This window comes from Dendronephthya gigantea, unplaced genomic scaffold (genome assembly GCF_004324835.1).
Source record: "Dendronephthya gigantea isolate DGI-Jeju-01 unplaced genomic scaffold, DenGig_1.0 000175F, whole genome shotgun sequence".
Lineage (NCBI taxonomy): Eukaryota > Metazoa > Cnidaria > Anthozoa > Malacalcyonacea > Nephtheidae > Dendronephthya > Dendronephthya gigantea.
This window is the reverse complement of record NW_021163185.1, coordinates 272,095-296,925: the sequence shown is the minus strand read 5'-3', so window position 1 is coordinate 296,925 and position 24,831 is coordinate 272,095. Positions and strand designations below refer to the sequence as shown.

The window sequence follows — 24,831 nt, the reverse complement described above, 5'->3', positions numbered from 1 at the left end:
GTTTCTTTTATTATAACTAGAAGTCTCTTATTGTTGACGACGTTTTTGTGTACGTTACGTTTTCCATGATTTCCATGCCAGGGCTTTCTTCTTTGACCATATTATCAATATAAACAATCCCAGTAACAATGCCGTTAGGATTTTGGTAAGCCAGGTTTGAGTATAATTCTTGCAGTAATTTCAGTACTTCCAGCAATTTAACTTATAGTTCTTTATATTTTTCCTGGCAGAAATCAGACTCATTTATGTTGGGACAAATGTCAGAATGCTTAGATATTAGAGGGTATGGAAACTTTGCACTATCCTTATAGATCCCTGGTTTTCAAAAACTTTTTTCTCTTTTCTTTCTTTGTTTTCCTTGGCTTTTTTGGGCTTTAATCACAATTTACTATCGAATTTCCTCGTCCAAATTTTGGAGATATTGAATTAAAAAATTCTTAATTATATTTACGTCTTACCGATTTGTCCGAAATAATCAATGTATGTTGTCAAAAACTGTCTAATTTGACGTAAAATTGAGATTTAGTTACGAGGAAAAATTCATGTTTCCTTCTAATGTCAATATGTTGTTTCTGGTTAATGTTATATAACACTGTGCCTGGTGTTATTAATGCACACAAACATTAATTTTAATTCATCCAGTGTCATTACCACATAAAAATTTGGAAATTTTCATTGATTTGTATTAATTATAAATTGAAGGTATTTTTTGATATTTTGGTCACGCAATTTTAGGCATCAAAATGCGTTTTGAGCATCAGCATTGACACGAATCCAAAATTTGACAATACCAAACTGTGCTATCATAAATCATACATCCATTTTACAGGCGAACTATTGCCCCTAGGTTGCTATTAAATATTACATTGAACTGCATATTTGTTGATTTAAGTCTTTTTTTTTACACGAGGCAAACATCTTGAAAAAAGCATTGTTACAGCGAGCTAATATTATTAAGAGCGGAAATAAAACACAGTAAATTATTTTTTGTTTGATAATTTTATATATATGTGAATGAGTTAAATTAGAAAATATTTTCGTTGTAATGTGAATGAACGGGTCATTTTTTGTCTAAAAGTATACTTTTAGATATATATGTTAGCTCTAACTGTGGGTTATATTTTAATTGTCTGATTTGAAATTCTTAAATTGTCTAATATGCTTTCTGCACCGCAGAAGCAAATCAAATATATATTATGTTTTGTGTTACTGTGTTGTATCGTACAGACTTCTTTTCATTAGTGTGTGTCGTACAGTTCATTCTATATCTCTGTGTATGTCATGTTATGTCATCTTCGCTTTTTGCAAGTTTATTTTCCTACTTCTTTGTATCGCCATAATGAGACTATTCAGTTGAGTTACACAACGCTTATCTGTTACAAAAATGTTTACAACCTATAAAATCCTATCGAGATGAGAACGTGTGAAGTGAACATTGATTTGTGAAAAGTACACCGCGCGGCGACGATTGAGAAATGCTTGGACGACAAACTGGGAACTTGTTAATTAAAAATACATTGTTCAACGAATCAATACTCTTTAGAATGAATTTTTTTAGAAATATTTCTTTATGTGTGTGTCGTACAGTTCATTTATTTCTTTATGTCATGTTATGTCATCTTCGCATTTTGCAAGTTTATTTTCCTACTTCTTTGATATCGTCATAATGTTTACATGTTTACATATAATTCATTTTAACTGCTCCAGTTTATCCCACCACTGGGATGCTCTCACCAAATTTGTCAAAAGTCACTTTGAGCATTATTTAAGCCAAAATCTGATCTCTGAAGTTCTAAATCTTCCTTCGTCCACAACACATTATGACAAGGTCTTTGGTTTGTGAAACATCTGCAAAGAGCAGCTGGCTTTCTTTTGATGTTTGTGAATTTTGATGGAGGCACAATCACAAAAAAATATGGATCAATGTAAAACGTCCAATCAATATAATTTATGTTATATCAATGTATATTTACAAATGAGAGTAAATTAATACGTCAGATAATAAATTAATACGTCAAATCGGTTATAGACTAGAGATTCAATGTTTCGTTAAAATTCTGTTTCCCGAGGTATGAATGACAATTTATGTCTTTCAGTTCTACTGTAGATGTTATTTTATTTACATTATCACTGTTGCCTTTCAATCCAGTGTAATAATCATGCTGATTATTCATTAGATAGTGTAATCGTCTGCTGCGTGGCTGAATATGTACGGATAATTTCAGATATCTGTCGTGCCCGCGCTATTTTTCAGCTGACAAAGTGCTATCTGTCCGCGCCCGCCGTTTTACAGCGGTATCGTGCCCGAGCGCCGGAAATTCGCGAGCTTCTCCTCTCTTTTACATAATAAAATTTACAATGGCCGCAAGCACGAGTATGCATTTCACATCAGTTTCAAGGCAGGAAATTACTCGTTTCGGTTTTTTTGCGTCAAATTGAAAAATGAAACGAAACTTACCTGGAAGTTGAAGTTTAATGAGGATTCTACCGACTTGTCATGCGAAATTTATGACCATTGCGAAATACATAACCACGCGTGACGAGTCACGAATTTCGCGGTTTACTCGAGCGAAAAACATGACGATTGCGAAATCTATGATTTCGGCGGCTAAGTGCGACTGGTTTGGTTTTGGCTAATTTTGATCAAAATTTTAGTAAGTTTTAGTAGTTAATCGAGAATAAGTGTAAAACAAGGATTTACTAGGAGAGATAAAACATCGTTGAAGGCTATTTACATCGCTAAAATACTATTTGAAAAAGTATAAACGGCATGTTTTATACGAGCGCCGTGATATTAACCCAGTCCAAGGTTCACAATCTTGTCAAGAACTTGACTTTGACTTGTCAATTTCTAGCAAGACCTTACACAAGATCCTGCCAAGATCTTTCTAAAACCTTATTAAATCATGCAAGAAACTGTAAAACGTTTTATCACATTTGTTGACCGAGACCTGGAGGTTGCCCCAGCAGCAGTATCGAGGCTGTAAGCCTGGGCTCCTAACTACAATGTGGCAACGGCCAAGCGAAGAAACGAGGTGAGGAGAAGGGTGAAGAGGAGTTGCTTTCTCCAGACGATTTCCAAAGATTAACTGACGGACATGTGGCGCAGGAAATCAAAAAGTTGTTTGAAATTGCACAGAAAGATCCTGAAGCAATCTCACTCAGAGATTTCAGCAGAATGAGAGATTATGTCATGCTTCGTGTCACAATGGGGAGTGGGCAGAGGTACGGGGCAATCTCGAACTTGTCCCTTAAAGACTACATGGAAGGAGAAAAAATAAGCGGGGAGGGAGACGAGGTGCTCTATCGCACGAAGACGGCACGACACAAAACAGCATCAATTGGGCCGACCAAATTGTTTTGGCGAGAGGACGTCAAAAAAATGGCCGACATCTACATCAAACGTCTTCGGCCAATGTATGCAAACGAACTTTCGGTCATCCCAGGAAAACCTGGATTTGAAACAGGAGGAGGCCATCTTCATAACACTAAGCGGACGGGCAATGAACGAAAGCAACATAAGCCAATCGATCGTACGGCTTGGTAAAACATGCAAAAGGATTTAAAAGGAACACTGAAACAATCTCGATTACGAAAATCAATCATATCCACCCATCGCAATTCAGGAAGCACTACCAGCAAACAGGAAATGGCGTCACAAATGACGCACTCTGTCAAAACCGCAGACAAATATTACGATTTGCGGAACACAAATCAGACTGATGCTGAGATGGCAGAGTTCCTGCATCGTATCACGACAGGGGGAGAAACGGAGATGGGCAAAAGCAGGTAAGTTCTTGTTTTCCAATGGACCAATAGAGATGAATATGTCAAATGGATAGAGTGTTTAAAAACATTTGCGCTTCTTAAATATCAAATTTTCTTATTTAGAGCAAGGAATCCTGTAGTCCGTCACCGGAGGCCTTAAAAGAGGAGGAGACAACAATGGTAAAGTACACTGATAATTCGGATTAACTGCTTACTCCTTTCTGCCCTCTACACCCACAATTTTTCCACATTAACAGAAAAGGAAGCACGGTGAAAGTTCGAAAAGCCCTGGGTCATCTCCAAAGGTAACATATTCTGATATTTCATGTTTGAGTATAATGTCTCACAATTTTCACTCTTTCTCATTTGACAGAAAAAGAAGCATAAATCCCCAGGATCATCTTCGAAGGTAAAATATTTTGATATTCCATGTTAAATTTATTCCTATCCTGTCTCACAATTTTAACTCTTTCTTATTTGACAGAAAAGGAAGCATACACAGTCCCCAGGGACATCGTCAAAGGTAAAATCTTTTGATGTTTCTTGTTAATTTATTGCTACCCTGTCTCACAATTTTCACTCTTTCTCATTTGATGCAGAAGATGGAAATGCAGAAGCTGGATGCCCGCCCATCAAAACAATTCCATAGAGAATTGTTTCCAGATCAGGTAAGAGTAACATCAAATTTTTTCCTTACTCGTATAACAGATCTCAATATAAAATATAAAACCCTTTACTTACAGGTCGCTGAGCTGGATGAAAAAGAGGCAGATTACCAAGGTCTGACGCCTGTGCAGGCCTTAGTAATGGAGACCCTGAGCCCTGGGAAGAGAGTTTTAGAAGACATTGCTTGCCGAAAATACGCAAGGGACGAAAACAAGCTAATCTACAAAGCAACGAAGAGCTTGCCCGATCATGCAGGAACAAATGAGATATACGCCTGTTTGATACAAGATAAATGTGTGTCCGAAAGCTCACTCTTAACGCAGCACACGCGGCAGTCCCTCAGGGACAAATTTAAAAGTATACGCAAAAAGGTCGCGGCAAAGAGAAAAGACAACCTGTAAATAATTTGTAAATAAAAACATGTAAATAATTTCAAACATTGTACTATATTGATATTTTAGTTAAACATATCACAGCCGAGACTGTCACCATTATTAGTTTGTAATAATTGTAAATAATTGTAGATAATTGTGGATATTTGTAAACAATCGTAAATAATTGTAAAAAATGTAAATGATTGCAAATAATTTTAAATACTGGGAAATAGTCGTACATAATTGTAAATAGTTTATTCACGTTATTATTATTGATATTGGGAAAAGACTTCAAATCTTTTAATATAAAGAAATTATTCAAAACTGTTTCTTGAGTGGATTTTTGTCACGCTTGATTGGATTAAGTATTTAATGACGTATATCAGTCAAAAAGACTGAAAACCGGAAGTGGGCATGGTCAACTATGGCATAATTGAAATAAAATTGCCCAATTAAATATTCATGGTCTTTTAGTGGATTTTGTGGTCCTTTAGTGGTCCTTAAGTGTTGAAAAATACAGGCAAATTTAAATTTCCCGCCATTTTTTAAACCAATCATTTCAAAAATTGGCACAGGGATAGACCACGCCCACTTACGCATGCTCACAAAGTTACCGGAAGTTTCGGTATGATCATCTGCAAGATGTTTGTCACGATCCCGCAAGCTGCAAGATCCTGGAAAATTTTTCTATAATCATGCAGAATACTGGAAGATTTCGCCATAATCTTGCAGGATCGTGGAAGGCTTTTGCTATTATCTTGATTACCCAACTACTTTAATACCCAACCACTGTAGTGCGCAGTATTATATTATCTAACCACTTCTTTACCAAATTGACTCTAGTACACCATCTGGTACTCATCTACTTGTATATAATTACCCAATGAGTACCAGAGTGGTATTTATTTCATGAAATACTGGGTACTACAGTCGGGTACTAATGTCATTTGGGAAATTAAGTGGTTGAGTAATAGAGTGGTTAGATCATTTGTTTGGTTGGGATATCCCAATAATGAATGTAAGGATTCAGATAGCAATATAGTTGGTATTATACTACCACAAAAATTCAAGTATAATGGTAAATTGCTTCATTTAATTTGGCTTAATTGGCTTTAATTGGCTTAGTTTGTTTGACACATTTGTTTATGTAAAAAGTGCATCAGGAATCTGTAATGTTTATATCATTGATATCAAGCAATGCTAGTGTTTGAATTCTTTGTCCAGATAGCAACATAATCAACATCGTTAGCTTTTGTGTAAGCTTTTTAAGTGAAATTTTTTCCAGACTTGGCAATGTCCTCAGATAGTTGAACACCATCCCCACATCCCATGTGTCTATATATCGCAGTAGTGCTGGTCGTTAGAAAATGCTTTTTAAAAACCTACAAGCGAGTGGATGTTTTCTGCAGGGTGTCTTGCCAGCTAGAATCAGAATTGATGACAATGCTGGTTTGATTCCACTTTATTGCTTTCCTTCAAACAGCTGTGTGAGGAAATCCAAAGCTTCACCTAAAGGGGGGCAAATCGGATCAATCTGCCTTACACAGCAATGTTGTCGGCATTTTTCAAGGTAGACTTTATATTGTTTTGTGTGCCATTCCGCCAGACACTGTTTCTGAACTACTGAGTTAACTTTCTTAATCTGCTGAGTTTCTGAACGCTCAGCAGATTCGCTCATCAGATGAGCGAATCTGCTGGGCGTTCAGAAACTCAGCAAATTCAAATTATCAGAGCTCTGACGGCTCTGTTTGTTTTGTTCCTCGCCCCTTTCGTGGAGGCACAACCACAATTTCATCATCGTCATCCTGATAGCGAGTATTACACTGAATCAAGCGAAGTGTTCCAGTGTGAAACTTCTGATAGTGATAATCCTCCTGTTCATGTTGTTGAGCGCGAACAAACGTAACGGAAGAAAGGAAACAAACACTGCTCCCTATATCTGCGAGCATTGAAAGTTTTAAAAGAGTCTGCGCTGATGGTACTTTTGAAAATAGTGAAGATGAAGGTAAATTAACTATTCCTGCAATATAAAACCTGGCATTGTTTGCCAGAAACCAAAAAGTTAAAATTCCCAAATTCACACAGATTTTCCCGGAAGAAGCTAGTCGCCGCAGCTAATTTTGATGATCTTAACTCGTCATTGATGGTCGTTCTCATCATTTAACTCGCTCCCAGGAACACTAGTACAGCCCATTTAAATGACTAATATGCAGTATATAACGTTAAACTTGTGGTATGCTTGTGTTCGAATATTGCATCGCACCACTTAGTTTTTTCTTTTCGATATTTGCAGACTCTCAAATTGAACCAGTAACAATACACTTTGGTTCATTCTTTCGGTTTTTTGAGGGTATGGTTTATTTTCTATATGTATACTTGTCGTTAATAAGAGTGTGAGTGCGTTGTTCTAGCAACCTGGAACCGAGTTATATAAATGATGAGAACGACCATCAATGATGAGTTCGAGTGTCTACGGAATCGCGTGCGGTTGATGTCGAATGTCCCCATGTGCACTCTCCTGATCACGTGACGGAATAATTAGTAAAGCCCGCCCACTCTTCTAACCATCTTCGCCTGTTAACGATGTTCACATTCGATGGTAAATTAAGACACAGTATTTCGAAAGCAAACAATTAAACATGGAATGAGTTTTCAGTGATAAGGCAGTCCTCATGTGTTATACTACATGGTTTTGTCTGTAGAGTTGTAATTTGTAAAGTTCCCAGACCCAGGGTTTGTTATAAGCGGCTAAATGTAATATAAAAACTCTTGCCACACAAGATGGCGAAGTGTGCCTGATACGTCATATTGCAAGAGCCGAGTAATTATACTTCGGTCGTGTAGTGAAGAGCAGCTCCAACAGGCTCATGTAGTGTAATCAAGTAAATAGTAAAAAGTTTAAACTTTGAAATTAAAGTATTATTAAAAATTACTTTCCATAATCAGTTTTAAAAATAGTTTTGAACTAATTCTAGTTGTACATGAAGTTATACTGTTATATACATATCAACATCGGGTAAATTTTGATTTTATTCATTGTCTTTGCAAAATTGTAGCTATAGGCAACTCGGCTTCTTTTATAAATTATGTATATGTATTTGTAAGGTAGTAAATTAAATAATAATACTGCGATATAGCTGACACCCTCTTTCCCATTTTTGTTCATCACAATTTAGACTTCGTCAGGTATATAGTCAGAGAGCACATCGGGTTCTAAATATAATAAAATATGTACTATGATTATGTCGAATCTGTCTGAATGCATCTGAACCTGTCCTTTCTATTTTCCTGGGGATATTTTAGCTATAAAAGCTTGGATAATCAGCACATGTAAGACATTGTCAAGCACCATTGTTTAGCGAATAATGAATATACTCGTGTTGAAGAAAATATTGCTCACTCGTGAGCATTATTTTCTCCAACACTCGAAATAAATTCCATATTTCTGCGGAACCATATGATATTCTTCATATGGGTTCATTCGTTGTGGGTTGATTCGTAAAAACCAATTTCCATCATCATACTACTTAAGAGGTCAAGGGTCAGAGAGTCAACATATAGACCAAAGACATGATAAGGGCATACAATAATAATTTAAATATATATTAATCCAAGTCCCTGGAAACCAATGTTGTAACAAAATGTGCTTCCAAGCTTACCATCGTCATGGTCTTCTTGGACAACGTTTAGGATGATAATAACGAAAACATCAATTTCGGACGATCTTAAGGTAAAAAAAGTAAATACACATGTAAATATTGTAAACAAGCAAAGCAAAATTGCATTGTCTGTATTGCTAAGGGTGGAAGAAAGGCCCAAGTCAGTTACAACAAACCTGAACTGAATCTCCTTGTCAGCAAAAAGTAAAGAAAAGTCGCGGAAGAATTTATGCAAAATGGAATGAATTAGAATTCCAGATACACTAAAAGTGTACGGCAATCTTGCCATTTGCTGATGGTAAAAAAGTATAAACAAATTTACGACAAACCTGAAAAGGCTGAACTGGTTTTCCCCATTGATAAAAATAATGGGTGTGACCATGAAGAGAACAAATGTCCGCCATCTTTCACTAAAATAAAATATATAAACTTGTAAAGTTCGTTAAGTATTAAATAACATATTTATATACGTAACATGGGAAAATGTACTTTGCAACAGAATTTTTGACTATATACGATATGAAGTTGGCATTCACGTCCATGTCTGCAAATATACACACCTTAGCACTAAAATTACAAGCATACTGATACGTTAAAAAACATCTATTTCATTATGAGCGCGTATTCTGTATTTACGGTGCAAAGTTGTCGTGTGCATGTCCCTGCGGATCCGCGTAGCGTAGGCAGCGCCAGCGAAAAAAAGCAATCAAGGACCCGAAATGGCCAGAAATGTCAGTCATTTGAGCCCGCGAGCGGTATGCGGTCGCACGCAATATTCTATTTAAATGGCCAACAGAAATGTTAACATTTCATAGGAAGATGGAATTCAAAGTGTGATATAACTAAAACAAATCATTCTTTTTGATTTGCCAAAGTTGATTATTAGTGCGCCATTGTGGTTGAAAATATTTACGAAAAAATATATACGAAACAATAAAACCGTACATTTCCCCTCGATTGATTTCCACTAGCTGCACACCAGTCAGTCAAACCTCTAATAATGCTCCGTAATTAGGGGGAAAATTAAGAAAATTCCAATGTTTGAGGTGAACTATTCAAGTGACCATTCATGCCATGAAATTTGCCAAAGTTGATCCATGAAATGCAGATAATGCTTAACTTGATTTCGAAGATTCAATAAATTTCAGCTAAATCGTGCCTTTCCCTTTTGCTTTTGAATCTTGCCCATATCCACGCTGTTCTGTACCATGAATTTTGCCACATTTTATCGAAGTTTTCGTTGAAAAAAGCTGCGTTCAACACGAAATATATGGCATGTTTGTTATTGAAATCCTCACCAAAATCTCAGCTTTCTGAATCCGTTGTCTGCTAGTACAGCAGTGCTCCCCAATTCGCGCATATGCCCTCAAAGGAAATCCCAAGCGCGGTTAATTGCGCGAAATTTAAAAGTTGTTTTTATATATACTTCAAAACTTCGCCAGTTCGGAGGGCTTTCTTCGACCGAAAGTCTCTAAAAATGACAGATTTACTTTCTTCTTATGATATGGAAAGGTTCAGGCATCAGTTTTCTATTAATTCGTAGCATTGTCTTGATTATATTCATAAACAAATCGATAATCAAGATGAATTATTCATGACCATACACATAACTAATGAATGTTTGAAAGGTTGGTACGAATTCAAAAATGAATTTCGCGTAATCCAGTCGACATTTGTGGATATCCTAAATGCATTTCTGGGAGAAAATCATTACCCGCCATATTTGCCTATTAATATTGCGTAAGCCATAACCGCTGAAATTCTGAAAGACGCGCAGGCTCAAATGACCGACATTTCTGGCCATTTTAGAACATCCAAGGAAATGTAAGGAATTTTTGAGAAGTGTTACTTAATATACGAGTCAAATATTTTAAAATACTATTTTAAAAGTAGTATTAAAAAAGTGCAATTTCATAAAATAATCCGGTATATTAGAACTGTGGCCTTGAAATAAATTCATATAATAAATACAGATTTGGATATCAGGTACCTTTAGATGAATACCCAGGAGTACAGAGCACGAAGTATCAATGAAATTAAATCTTGTTTAAAGGAAATTTAAGGATATTATAATGCAAAATCAAGGATATTTTAAACAATTCAAAGCGATTAACATAGCTGTAAAAAACAAAGTTCAATGGCTAATGTTTATTTATGCTTGTGAAATAACAAATATTTTAACCCGAGAACGTCTATATTTTTCAGTATGATTAACCCTGCATCAAATGATGAAAGGATATTCAGCTCCGGGTTCGTGGCTCCGGGTTCGTGGCTCCGCATTCGAGTGAACCCGGAGCTGGAGTGGCTAGTTTCATACAAATCGATGTGGCCTTTTCGCTATTTATGGAAATCGAAAAATTTAAAAAGGCTGAAATTTAAGAACATGGCCGAAAGTGAAAGTTTTATTTCATTTCGTTTGCTCGCAATAGCTCCGTAAAGTTGGCTATTTTTTCGCAAAGTTGACTGGTCAGCGGCACGGGCGACCGTCAGGCTTTATAAAAGTTCAATTTACTAGATTTACGCGAGTTTTTGTAAAAACTAAAAGATGGCTATTCGAGAGAAAGCTTATGAGAATATCCTTATAGTTCTAACCTTCTTTTAGCTTGCGAAACCACGACAGGCAATTTCTGTAAAGTCTAGCCGTCTGATTTCAAGCATGCACCCGTGCCGTGGCATGAATTTAATTCCTTCGCGAAGGCAACATCAATCAAGGCATCATCAATGCTAACAATTATTCGAATACTCAAAATAGCAAAAGATATCTCTTCTACCTGCAACATGCTACGGAAGCAAGACCGTCAAACAAGTAAAGTGTACATGCACAAAGCGGCTCAAATCGACGAATGACCATTGCATGTTTAGTACGCTTTTCATCGCCCAGATTTTTTCGCTGATCTCTTCGCTGATTTGACTTTATATAAAATTCTAAAAGATGGCCATTTTAGATTTACATTCATACTTTTACACCACAAAAATTTGAGGTTCTAGGATTCGTATCCAGTGAGCACAAGTCCAGAGAGTATACAAGCCGTCAGAACTCGACCTCATGCACGACCCGACATCATTAACATTACAACCCGGTGGACACAACATCCGTGTTTAAAGGAAATTCACGCTTTAGCGGACAACGCTGGTAAACCATAAACGCCTTATTATTATTGTTAGCCATTATTCGAATGCTTTACGCTAAAAATATCTTTACTTCTTCTACTACACGGTGCAAATAGCATCGCTAAACGATGGTCTTAAAGACGGCTCAAGTTCTCAAACGCCAGAAATATGTCAAGTAAGCTGAACATCACTCGTATTGCTTCGCAGATTTCGTCGCTGTTTTCACTTTATATAAAATTCTAAAAAATGGCCATTTAAGATTTATATTCATACTGCTATATTACAAAAGAGTAAAAGCCTTTGGATTAACACGCAGCGGCGACAACTCATGAGAACCCAAACTGTTGACAAAAAAGCCGTATCCTGAGCAATGTTATATAATCACGTTGTTTTGATCTCAGGGAAACCCCTTAAGGCCCTAATATTGCAATAGGTAAATGGTTAATAATGGTAATTGCACTGAGTGGAGTGCAAGTGCAAGTAAAGATATTTTTAGCGCAAAGCATTAGAATAATGGCCAAGAATAATAATATGGCGTTTATGGTTTACCAGCGTTGTCCGCTAAAGCGTCAATTTGCTTTAAACACGGTGGTTGTGTCCACCGGGTTATAATGTTAATGATGTTCGGGTCGTGACAGAATTCTGCCGGCTTGTACTCTCAGGAGTCAGGAGTTGTGCTCACCGGATACGAATCCTAAAACCTCAAATCTTTGTGGTGTAAAAGTATGAATGTAAATCTCAAATGGCCATATTTTAGAATCTCGGCGATGAAAAGCGTACTTAACATGCAATGGCCGTTCGTCGATTTGAGCCGCTTTGTGTACACTTGTTTGATGGTGTTGCCATAAAAACAGGTTTATGGTTCGCGAACCCGGAGCCACGAACCCGAAGCTGAATATCTTGTCATCATGACGTATGCAATCTCGAGACGTGAGTCACGTGACCGCGGGCTCACTGACGGAAACTGTGCATAAGCAGAGCTAAATGAAAACACTCTACAGGGTGCATGAGTCAGAAAAAAGTCCCCTCTATTGAAATCAAGCCTTTGTTAGAATCTGATTGCCTTAATATTATGATAAACCCAATTGAAAGCAAGACGCTTTATTTGAATGCCTCAACCTAATAACTATGCTATTTACACACTACTGCGTTGATCATGCATTCAAATCAACAAAGGCTTCATTTCAATAGGGGGGACTTTTTTTTTACTCACCCTGTATATGTGTATAGAGATTTATGCACAGTAGAATGATGAAATGAAAATAAAAAAAACAAGACGCCTGATCTGGCGTTAACTCCGGCGCACGTGCCAGTCTTTAATATAGAGCTTCTAAACATAAACAATACAGTTCATATTCGCATTTAGATGCCTTGCGAGTTGCGAACCTATAAATGTTCGATTGCGAAATTTAGAAGCACATCGTACTTTAAAAAGTGTAGAAGTTCAATTGTTCAAAAATGTAAATAAACTGCATGATACATTCGCTTTGTCTTACACTTTGCTTTTGGAATAGGCGCTTATACAGTTATACTAAATCTTCAATCCTGTGCAAACTACGACGTGTCAACGCGCCCATACACGACTACATCATCTTATTAAACGGCGAAATAGCAGCGATATTATTAAAATAGGAACAGAATCTACATGTATTAAATATATTCTTACCCCAATTCAATCTAAACTTAATCGAACAGCATGAAAACAACGGTTTATTTGTTCCTCTTGGAGGAATTGCCGTATCATGCGAGCGAAATCGAATCGCGCATCGGAAAATTAGCCAAAGCTGTACACCACAACTCTTAGAAGATAAGACTGGGACGTAGATAAATACGGTTACATACACATTTCAAATACTAGAATGGTTCGCGCCATTTCAGACTTGCGACGACGAAAAATAATAAAAAAACAAAAAACAAAAACAAAACAAAACCGAGGCGAATTTTCAACTCCGTCGCTGACGCCGGAGTAATTATCTTCATGCAATTTGATTGGACGTACGATACTACTGCATGACTATAGTAGCTGATTTGCATACCTATTCAAATCATATTACTCGCTGCGAGCTCGTGATTGCCATATTAGGGACCTTAAGCATGTAGGACGGCAACACGACGACGACGCGGCTATAATACTCCCTTAAATAAATGTTATTATATAAAGCGTTGTTAATTTGTATATTATCAACTGTACCAATTTAATGAGATATAAGACGTTGATAACTGCCGTCGTCGTGTTCCCGTTCTACATGCTTAAAGGCCGGCGCACACTAGAGCTATGTGCTTAGCAAAAAGTCATTCGTGGCCATCGGCGTAAGCCAGTTGCTCTCGTGTGCGGGCGACTTTTCCGGCGACTTTTGGCACGAATGACGACAGTCACTGGAAAAGTCGCCCGCACACGAGAGCAACTGGCTTACGCTAATGGCCACGAATGACTTTTTGCTAAGCACATAGCTCTAGTGTGCGCCGGCCTTAAGGTTCCTATTCAATACAACACGGCCGCTGGTGTTGTAAATATTACCGATTTTAAAATTTCGATTTTTGTTGCTCGCTGTGTTTTTGTATACATTAAAAGCGTGTCATTGTCAAATAAACAAACTCAATCGTTTGCTACCCTTGCTCGTTCTTTTTGTGTATGATCCTAATTCACAACTCGTGCATAAAAATCGTACAAACTCGCCAACCATGAAGTAATTTATAATTATTTACTTTGCGTCTCCGTTGTTTTGTACATTTTCGTTGTCTTATTAAGTATATTTGAGTATAAATAAACTGGATTGTTTTTAAATTCTACTCGAAATAAGGACCTTCAGTATATTTCATTTCAGTATTATATTGATTCTAATAATATTTGGCTATACTGTCTATATGCATGGTTATTATTATTATATTGACTGCAGTTGCTTGGAGTGACTTTTAATTGGTTGCTTTTACTTTTACCTTCGACGTAATCAGTACGCGACGCAATTAAAATGAGGTTAGATTTTTAAAGGCCATTGTCCAATCAGAGTTGTGCTTTACAAATTCCTGAATATGACTAGGAGGATTTTTGGCATTCCTGTGTCATAACAGAATCGGAAATCCAAAACGCATTTTGCCGATAGTATTATAGTAAGTATCTGACTACTCGAATAGCCGCTTTATATAATGCTGCCCCACCATTTTTGCAGTCATAACTAAAATAGTCTGTTATACGAGAATCATTGTTAAATGTTCTGCTGGGTGGGCTAGTTTCATTACGTGCTTTTCGTACATACACACGACACTTGCTGCACCTTAGGCAGACTTATCACTGACGGCAACCTATATATATATATATACTCTCCTCCTATATATACTACATAATACACAGTATTCTTCGGACTGACAGAATTCGAAAGCTATACGAAGTACTTACCTTCCGCTATATTCCTGTGTGTTTTCCATCGTCTGCTAAATGCGTTAAACTAAGAACGAGTGATGTTTGTTGCTGCCTTGCTTTGCATCATTTGGAGTCGCTACGTCAATAATATTCTGATAGTGCCAAGAGTTCACACATCAACGGTAACCCACATCATCTGTATTCTTATTGGATTAATTTATATGCAAGCTTTGATACCTTATCGGATTTATAATTCTGTTGACCTGACAGTATACAAATAATGAAGGTTTATGAGTGTAATCACTGCAATGGTAAGCATATTTTCACGAGAATACCCTGTCATTTTTGAAGCTGTGTTTGAAGAAGGCGGCTACTGGCTACGAGTACTGATATTTAATAATCATTAAGTGGTTAAAATAATTATTAAAACCTAAATGTATGTATATTTTTTCACTGGCTACTGGCTACAGGTTTAATTTAAGTTATTTGGCGTTATGATGATGTAATCCTAAATGTAGGCTATAGATTTAATTTAAGTTATTTGAGATTATGATGATGTAATGGTAAATGTAGGTATATTTTTTCACTGGCTACTGGCTACTGGCTACAGGTTTAATTAAGATATTTGAGAACGAGGCAATAGAATGATGATGTAATGGTAAATGTAGGTATATTTTTTCACTGGCTACTGGCTACTGGCTACAGTTTTAATTAAGATGTTTGAGAACGAGGCAATACAATGATGATGTAATGCTAAATGTAGGTATATTTTTTCACTGGCTACTGGCTACTGGCTACAGGTTTAATTTGGTTTTTTAAGAACGAGTCAATACAATGATGATGTAATGTTAAATCTAGGTATATGCATTTTTGTTTCGTGTTGTCTAGCGACTTTTCAAGAGTGGGTTTGTGTTAGCCATTGCACAGGCGCCGAGAACGTGAAGACAGTGTTGTAGAACCGTGGTTGTAGTGATATCTGTGAAGGTTTTGTTAAGTGTGGTAAATTACAATAAAACGCGGGCTTTGTGTATGAACGCCGCGGAAGCGGTCGGCAGTGCATTTTACCGCCGCACACATGAGTCAGCAGTGTCAGATGTACGGTAGGCTTGTCATAATGTTAACTAGTGTTAAGACTTGAGAAGAGCACGGTGCTGTGTGGTTATGGAAAAAGGCGTCCAAGTTTGTGTTGAAAGCAAGAAACGCCAGAAAGGTTTATAATAGCTCACAAACAGATATATCTTATTTTGATAAGACAGAAATAGGAACACAGTGTAGTAAGGGTGGTGGCAGTTATTGCCGTTGTGCACGGCAAAGCCATGTACCTATTAGACTTATGATCGGTTGAATGATGAGATTTTGGTTAACAAAGAGAATGTGATACGTTGGTGCATGGACGAAGGCGTAATCGCTCGCAAGAGAGTTTGTGGTCATTGTAGAGGTGAAATGAAGATGGTTTCGTGCAACGATCGATCAGACGGTTTCAAATGGGTATGTAGCAAACAACAAGGGGGGAAGAGGCACAGGGTGGAATTATCAATTCGTCATGGTAGCTGGTTTGAGAAGAGCAACATGAGTTTAGAAGAAATACTGAAGTTTACGTATTGGTGATGTGCTGATGTGCGACAAGAGCAGATATGCCGTGAGTTGAACATTGCATCTCACACAGCAATCGACTGGACAGTTTCTGCCGCGAAACATGTGAGGTGACACTGCTCGAACAAGAAGACAAGATTGGCGGTCCCGGCAAACAAGTCCAAATAGACGAAAGTAAGTTTCATGGTAGCTGTCGAGAAGCGAGACGAGGCAACATTGTTGCCAATTATAGAAAGATACGTTGAAAAGGGAACGACAATTGTGTCGGACAGCTGGAAAGCCTACATTCATTTAGAGGAAAAGGGCTATACCTATAAACATAGAACCGTCAGCCATTCGAAAGAGTTCGTTAACAGTGAAGGATTTCGTACGAACAAAATCGAGGGGCACTGGCGACAAGCGAAATGCAAGCTTCCCAGTTTTGGTCTGCGAAAGGTAGTGTTTTCTTCACACTTGGCCGAATTTTTGTGGCGATACCAAAACAAGGGTAAAGATTTACTTGAGACATTTCTCAACGATGTTAAGAAGATCTACAGTGACTAGAAATAAGATCTATAATGACTAGAAATAGTGTCATATCAATGTAGAACGGTGATTGCAAAATTGTGCAATATTAATTTTGTAGTTGTTTGACTTTTTATAGTGTGTGATCATCAATGTAAAACGCGTCATTGCGTGAAAATTGTGTATTATTACATTCGTACGCATTTGTTTTGAAGTGATGAATAAAATAGAAACTGACTTTAAATATGTCCCATGATCAATTGCATGATTGTAAAACAGGTAGTTTTGAAGTGATGTAGTAGTTTTGAAGTGATGGATCAATAGTAATGTGTGAATCCGCCTGGGAATTTGCAGCAAATACTTCTAAATAAGTTTAATATGGGAGACGCATACATATAGTAAAGGGTATACTATTGCTGTTGTAATAAGGTCACTTAATAACGCCAGCAGAGTGAAATTTGAAAAACGAAAGTTGAGCATAATTCTGTCTGATAAATCTGGCTATCGTTGGAAAGGCGAGGGAGGCCAAAAGTCAAAGAGATAGTGAGGTGCGAAGATGTGTTGAAATTTGCTGACGTTTCGAGCGAAAGCCCTTCATCAGAGGAAATGAAGATCGAAGTAATGTTTCGGTTATTTTAGCGACACATCATTTCGATGTTGAAACGGTCTGATGAAGGGCTTTCGCTCAAAGCACTAGCAAATTTTAACAGTTTTTGGCAGCTCACTATCTGTTTGACTCTTGGCGTGCATTTTCACGGCCTATACGCAGCACAACAACTGTCGGGACTGAGCGACAACGGGGCGCACGAAATAATAGGTGATGACACGCACTGCACAGAAATGGGAAGCAATATGGGTAAAATAAGGGATCTGCACAAAATTGAGTCAGTTGGTGATAGAGGGTCATAGTGTGCGAAACGGTCTGTGACTCGAGAGACGCGATATTAATTCGACATAGCTGCAACGTGAATTTTGGGTGAAGATTTAGTATAACTTTTAATTTTATTTGTTAATCAATATATTTCATAAACCCAATCGAATTTGTGTGAATTGAGACTTGTCGAGGACAAACGATACTGAACGGAGGCTAATTCTCGACACAACTTTTTCGACGGTATCTTGGAAAGTGTGTGTTTATTGGCATTGACTGCGCATCACAAAACTTTCAAGACTGGTCAGGAAAGGAGAATATAATAAAAGTACGCAAGCTTAGAGCTTGTACCAAAGACGTTTGTGTCGCACCGATAATTACTCTCGCCGCTTTGACGTAGAAGTCACAGAACCACGTAGGCGGGTTGCGGTAATCACGAACGTCAAAAAATGATTAATGACAGGTGCTGAAATTACACATGTGCTTCGACTGTCGTCTCAGTTTTCAATTGTGCAAAGGCTGCTTTTGCGCGTTTATAAAAATAATGATTTTGTGTGTGAGACAGTATTTAGAAACGTTGAAGTTAACAGAGGTCCCGTATTCAAATATGACGTACCAGTAAAAACCTACATTTAGCATTACATCATCATTGTTATGCCTTGGACGTGTAGCCAGTAGCCAGTGGCCAGTGAAAGAATATACCTTCATTTAGCATTACATCATTGTTATTACATAATCATTGTAACCATAAGCGTGGTCGCATAGCTGTACATGTAGCCGCATTGTGGTGGCTACGAGTACAGGCTATGTCTAGTGGAGGGGTATTCTGCAGTTTAGCCCAATTTTGTATACTTTTTTTACTACGGCCGGAAGTGTGTAACTAAATCAGTGAAACGCTTCAGGTGCCACGGAAAATTTAAGACCTGCGACATATGTGACGATTGACACTATAATTTGAATGACTCGGGCTTCACTGGAAGATGTCCTGCACTTCCTAAAATCAGGACGCCAGGCACCTGCTCATTTTGCCACTCTTGACAAAGTCGCAAGGAGTAAAAACGTGGTAAAAACGTATACAAGATTGGCTACTTTACATAATTACATGGCTATATTTTCCGCAGTACTTCACATGCATTTTGCGGCCAAACTTGGCATTTATACTAATTTCGGTATGCTCTTTTTAGCTGTGGCAAAAAGGTCCATTCAAACTACATGGCGTATGACAAGAATACCATCTGTGAAATTGCAACAAGTCGTATTCTTGTCATACGTCTATGTAGTTTTATTGGCTTACAATACCCGCATCAACCTCCAACTTGGAAGTACCCTCTAGATGTACCCTAGTTGAAATTATTATACGTCCAGATCTGCGGAAATTCGACCTGCCAAACAGCCTGTAAACATATATGCGATATATATATATATATATATATATATATATATATATTATATATATATATATATATATATATATATATTGCTGTAGCAAATTATTTGTGATTATAATATCATTGAAAGAAAAACTTTCTCGCTTATAAATAACAGCATATCGTCTTATAAAGTGGAGTTACGGGGCAAATAATGGCGGGTGTCAGATATCTTGAATGGATTGTAAAGTCAATAATTGTGACTATCTTGCTACTTTGTGCTACACCCGTTCGAGAGCAAATCAGTGAGCAAGATATCTTTGGAACCTTCGTCTTCACGGGTTTTTCTCAAGTGCGGTCTCCGCAGATAAATTTACAATATATATTAAAATTAGAACCATCTTAAGTGAGATGGATTTCAAGTTTTACTCTCACAAGCTATGTGAAAAGGTGCAAAAAATCCTTCTATAACCCGTGCACGAAAAATAATTTTTCATTTTTACTAATAAGTATGAAAATAAGCCATAACCCGGGAACGAGGCTCGCGGTCTTCACCACTCAGCCTCGTTCTCGTATTATGGCTTATTTACACATTTATTGGTCAAACTAAAAAAAATGTTTTTTATGCATGTATTGAAGAAGGATGTTTTGCGTCTTTGCACATTAAACAGGAAATTATAATCGTGTTAGTGGAAGCCATAGGTGGAAGCGCTGTAAATTTTAATTTTTGTGTTGTTTTGGTAACTATATGGGCGGCCGTTACCACCAAAAATGTTACACGTGTGAAATGAATGGACATAAACAAAAATCATTCATAACAAACACGAATGATTCAATGTGTTTAGAAATGCTTGAACATATTGTAGTAATATGACTGGACAAAACAAGAAATGACTCGTTCAAAGTTGAAACGATTCACTTCACTGTGTGTTAATTCGGCTATTATTGAACTGATTCGTATGGACCAAGTGAAATGACTTGATGTATTTTGCAGTGACGCAACAAGTCGTATAAGAGTGACCCAGTAAGCTGTCAAATAATTCATGCTTTTTTACAGCCATCCGATGTGTTTTAAAATAGCTCAACTAAATTCGACACCATTCAACCAGATGAGACGCGATTCGATCTAATATGCGACAATGTAACTCAATGTGAAACGGCCCAGTTAAAGGCGGCGTCGTTCAGCTAGATGTGAACAGATTCAAAATCATGTGAAATCACTCAAATAAATGTGAAATCACTCAACAAGATGTGAAATGGCTTCACCAAAGGTGAAACGATTCGCGTCCAAGTGAAATGACACGGCATATTTTGATTTGACGTAACTTGTGCGTTCTTGACACGTCTTGTTGTAAGTTGATTCATCATGTTGTGAAGTGAATCAACAAGATGCTTCCATCTTGTTATTTATACTTCCTTGAAAGAAATTTTACGGAAATAAAATCAAAATATGGAAATTTGCCGCATGTTTATTGAAATGAGATATCGTTCAAAGTCCTTTCCGCAACTCACACTTCGACGTTCGCACACCGTTATTTTGTATCGCGACATTTTCCAAGCTTTTTTGCATTTTGTTGGCAAATATTTTTCCCCTGGAAGATCTCAGTATAAAGGTATGTGTTCAAAGATTTATACTCTGTTCTTAAACAATATCTTCTTGTTATTTAGAGTATATTATTTTAATATAGGAACTATCTGCGTCAACATACATGACATACATAGTGTTGTAACATTTTATAAAGAGTTGTTTAACATTGATATAACATTTGAAAATACTAATCTATTCAAAAATCTTAATAGCTTAATTAATGTCATGGGCAGGCAACATGGCAAAATTTTTAAATATGTATTATATACAGGAGGATCCCCTCCCTCCCCTTTGTATGGAAAAGAATAAGGATGTCACATAACTCACATTAACATTAGATTCCATCTATTTCTATTCCATACCCAATGTGCATACTATATGCTACATTTTTTCAGGGGAGGGGGCAATCACTGATGAATAGTTTTTTCCTTTAGGTCAATTTAATATAGATACATTATGGATTCATTTACAGCAGAACTAATTAATGCTATCAAGGATGTCATTACCATGTTAAGTGAAAGCACGAGTTATGATGATCGTGAGCTGTGTGCAATGCGACTTGAAGTACTTGCTGAGAATGCATTAACTCATGATGTCATCCCATTGGAGGTTGTTGACTGCATAAATAAAGCAGTTCAATTATTGAAAAGAGATCTTGGGATAGAAAGAAGATATGAACCTTATCAAGCTCCATCAGATGAAGCTCTCAGGAGGCGAGGACGCCCAAGATTTTCTATTACGCAAGAGCAGCTTATGTTTTTTAAAGGTAAAAATTGTTTTGGCAACTTGTTTGTATTTTACTTTTCAATAAAAAAGTAACAATTATCATGAATTTGGGAGAAGTGAAGGGATGATTTTAAACTGTTCTCTTAAATTACATCATATATACTATGTGCTTTTCTGTACTTTTATAGATATGGGATTTACTCAAAATCAAATGGCATTAATGCTTGGTGTCAGCAAGCGAACAGTGGAAAACAGACTTGCTGAATTTAACATGACACGCATTGAGAGATTCAGTGATATTGATGACGACTCCCTTGATATATACACTAAACGAATAATCTCGTATTTCCCAAGATCAGGTAAAATAACTATTGGGTAAAATAAACACTCAGGCAAGACAACAGACTGCTCGTGTGGTTTGAGGAGGTTGAGCGTTGGTAAGATCGGGATGACCCTCAGATTGAATATACTCTATATCTTCTTTTGTCGTGTAACTCCAAGCCGAAAAGTAATTGTCATGACGATTAGAAAAGTTAACATTAATACCGTGCTGCACCCGAATATAATTCCTTACTCTTAACCATCTATGCCTTTCCGACAATTTCACGGTCATGTGAAAATGAAATCCGGATTCTGCATGGTCTTCTTTGGCACATACCCATTGAATAACTTGCATATTACAAGATGTGAATGCATTCTGAATTACAGTCGCGAAACTTTCACGCGTTGGACACAAATCTACGTTCACCTGACTATACGTAATTAAATAAACACGTCTGACTTGGCGACTACGAAGCGATTCGTTTTGCATTATGTGTGTATAGTTTTTGATTAAATGGATGTTTTTAGAATACACACGTCTCTGTATTACGTTACTATCTGCTTAATGAGTTGCGAGCCGGTCATGCTTACTTTAGTGCTTATGTCAGTTAGCAAATTACTTCACAATTTTCGTTAATTAAGGGCCCATTAAGCAATTTTTATGTCATGCCTATGTTTTTTACCAACAAACATGCATTTTATTGCCACATATATAAAATTGTACCATTAATATAATACTTCAACAAATGTAATAATTTTTCATCGTGTTCCGTTACATTTCTCTACGTTTAATCGTGATAAAAGAACTTGACAAAGTGGTAGTCTATTAAAATCCGTACTTATTAATCGTCTGCATTCCAAACATTCCCGCTCAAGACAATCTTATGCAAAATTAACGAGACACTACATACTCCCGCACCCTGTTTCAATGTTGGGTAGTGATGGTTTTCACTATTCGAGGTGTTAGTCTTCATTAACTGTTAAAATACAACATTGAGATAGGGGGAAGGGGGATCAACATTGAAAACTCATGGTGGCACATATTATATTGCATGGGATTGTAGGACCAAATACGCGACCTAGAGAAACTTCTTTTGCCACATATTCATCAATCACCGAGGGATGTTCCCGCGTTGATGGGCAATTTGACTTTGCTGGTTTTAGTTTGGTAGATTTGGGGTGGAACCCGAGCCGAAACCCGTCCCGTAAACCGCTTAAAACATAATCCACTTTCGCTTTATCCGGATGACCGCATAATTGTAAAAATTGTCTACATTAATAGGAGTTACCGAGGACACACAAGGAAGTGGATTGTGCAGATACCGCGGTATGATAATGGTACAGATCCGAATGAATCTAATTCCAATTCGTCGAATTGGATGCCGCAGCGTGTAGGCGAAACGCTCGATCATAATTCAGCCAGAACCCTCCTGGGAACTGTTTAGCCATGCGAATAATCAATGCCCTATATGCGAGTAAATCACGTGCCCTGTCAGGTCTAGGAGAGGTTTTATCACGGTTATATAACTATTGAAGCACTCGACCCACGTCAAAATATCGCGAATTTCGTTTTTCTTGCGCGATGTACTCGTAGGGACAATAGAGCGGCGATCAATAACAAAGGATGGTACTTCGTTTAATGGGGCTTCGAGGTTCTCTGGGATAGTTCGGACAGTTCGACAAACTTATTGGCCAAAATTTGAGTCACAAGTTTCGCTGGGATAGGAGGACGCCCCGGACCCAAAATAAAGGCATGATTGAGCCCACCAACCGGTCCCACCGAGGTTAGCTGTATTAGCGGGTAATGACTGAGTAGGTTCAGTCAATTCTGCCGTGTTCGTATCCACGAAACTAGCGCTTGAGACTTTGCACAAAGCGCTTTGCACATCAGAATAGACTGTCTCAATGTTATCATCTGAGGAAGCATCAATCTGCAATAAGGAGATGAAGTAAACTTGTTTGCATATGTGTTATAATAAATGTTTTACGCCATGAATACTAAAAATGAACATCACTATCATCACCTAAGATATTACTATTTCAAAATTATTGAAGGTAGGGTAATTATTTTACTTTATCTCCTATAGTCAAATATTTTGTTTATTTACAAGGGAATCACTGTATAATGGCTATAAACAGTCGATTGTTAATAGTTTAGTCGATTATTAATAGTTGCCTCATATGTGGTACCCCCCTTGTCTTCTTTCTTTTTTTTCTGGTCCCGTAACATTTTCCTTCTTTTCTTGATTTCCGCCTCATTTCGATGGTTAGTCTTCTTGATCTGTATTTCATTTGCCTTTCTAACTCCTTCTTACAAGTAATGTCCTGGTTCCAAACCTAGCTCTTTAAGAATAGCCTCTGAACCTTGGAACCCATATTGAAATGTGCAACAGCATCATAAACATCAAAATCTAGCACATCGGCACCAACAAAAACACCTTTCGGTACCTTATTCCAAATCATGCCGTTCAGCGACTCGTTCTGATTCTGGGTTTTTCCATCAAGACATTTCCTCAACAAATTATCAGTACTGAGTCTAGCATAAATTGACTTAATCGATGCTACTATGTTGTCAGGAAGACCTGGTCCTGGTTTATATAAGTTTCTATTGTTCGCTTTGTCTTGCTTGAATCGACACCAGCTGTCCGTACCATCTGGACAGTGATTGTGGAGATTGCGCTTTACGGACGAAATACAATGAAAAAGGCTGGCATAAATAGAAGACTTCATGCCAGATAAATTTCCACAATTACTTCTAATGGCAATCCCATTATAATTCTGTAGTTTGTCAAGATTCTGTGAGCTTTCCCTTCCCACCAAATCCTTTATTCTCTTTCTTTAGTTTTCTAAGTGCAGCCCCAACCCGCTTTTGGACATGACCAACACATTCTTTCTTCTCCACGTGAACATTTTGGTAACAATGTT

The 24,831-nt window shown here is 37.3% G+C and overlaps 1 protein-coding gene and 1 long non-coding RNA gene across 2 annotated transcripts; both read left to right on the top strand.

Moving 5' to 3' along the window:
* The first annotated feature begins 2,795 nt into the window (after positions 1–2,795).
* On the top strand, positions 2,796–4,909 carry LOC114538120. Its single transcript, XM_028559235.1, has 7 exons — positions 2,796–3,789; positions 3,892–3,948; positions 4,026–4,073; positions 4,142–4,177; positions 4,253–4,291; positions 4,368–4,436; positions 4,512–4,909. The coding sequence occupies exons 2-7, from the start codon at positions 3,946–3,948 to the stop codon at positions 4,833–4,835; spliced, it is 519 nt and encodes a 172-aa protein (XP_028415036.1). The 5' UTR covers positions 2,796–3,789; positions 3,892–3,945; the 3' UTR covers positions 4,836–4,909.
* A 15,176-nt stretch (positions 4,910–20,085) lies between these two features.
* Positions 20,086–21,953, top strand: LOC114538119. Its single transcript, XR_003688678.1, has 3 exons — positions 20,086–20,884; positions 21,294–21,625; positions 21,774–21,953. It is a non-coding gene; the product is annotated as an uncharacterized LOC114538119 (long non-coding RNA).
* The last annotated feature ends 2,878 nt before the right edge of the window (positions 21,954–24,831 follow it).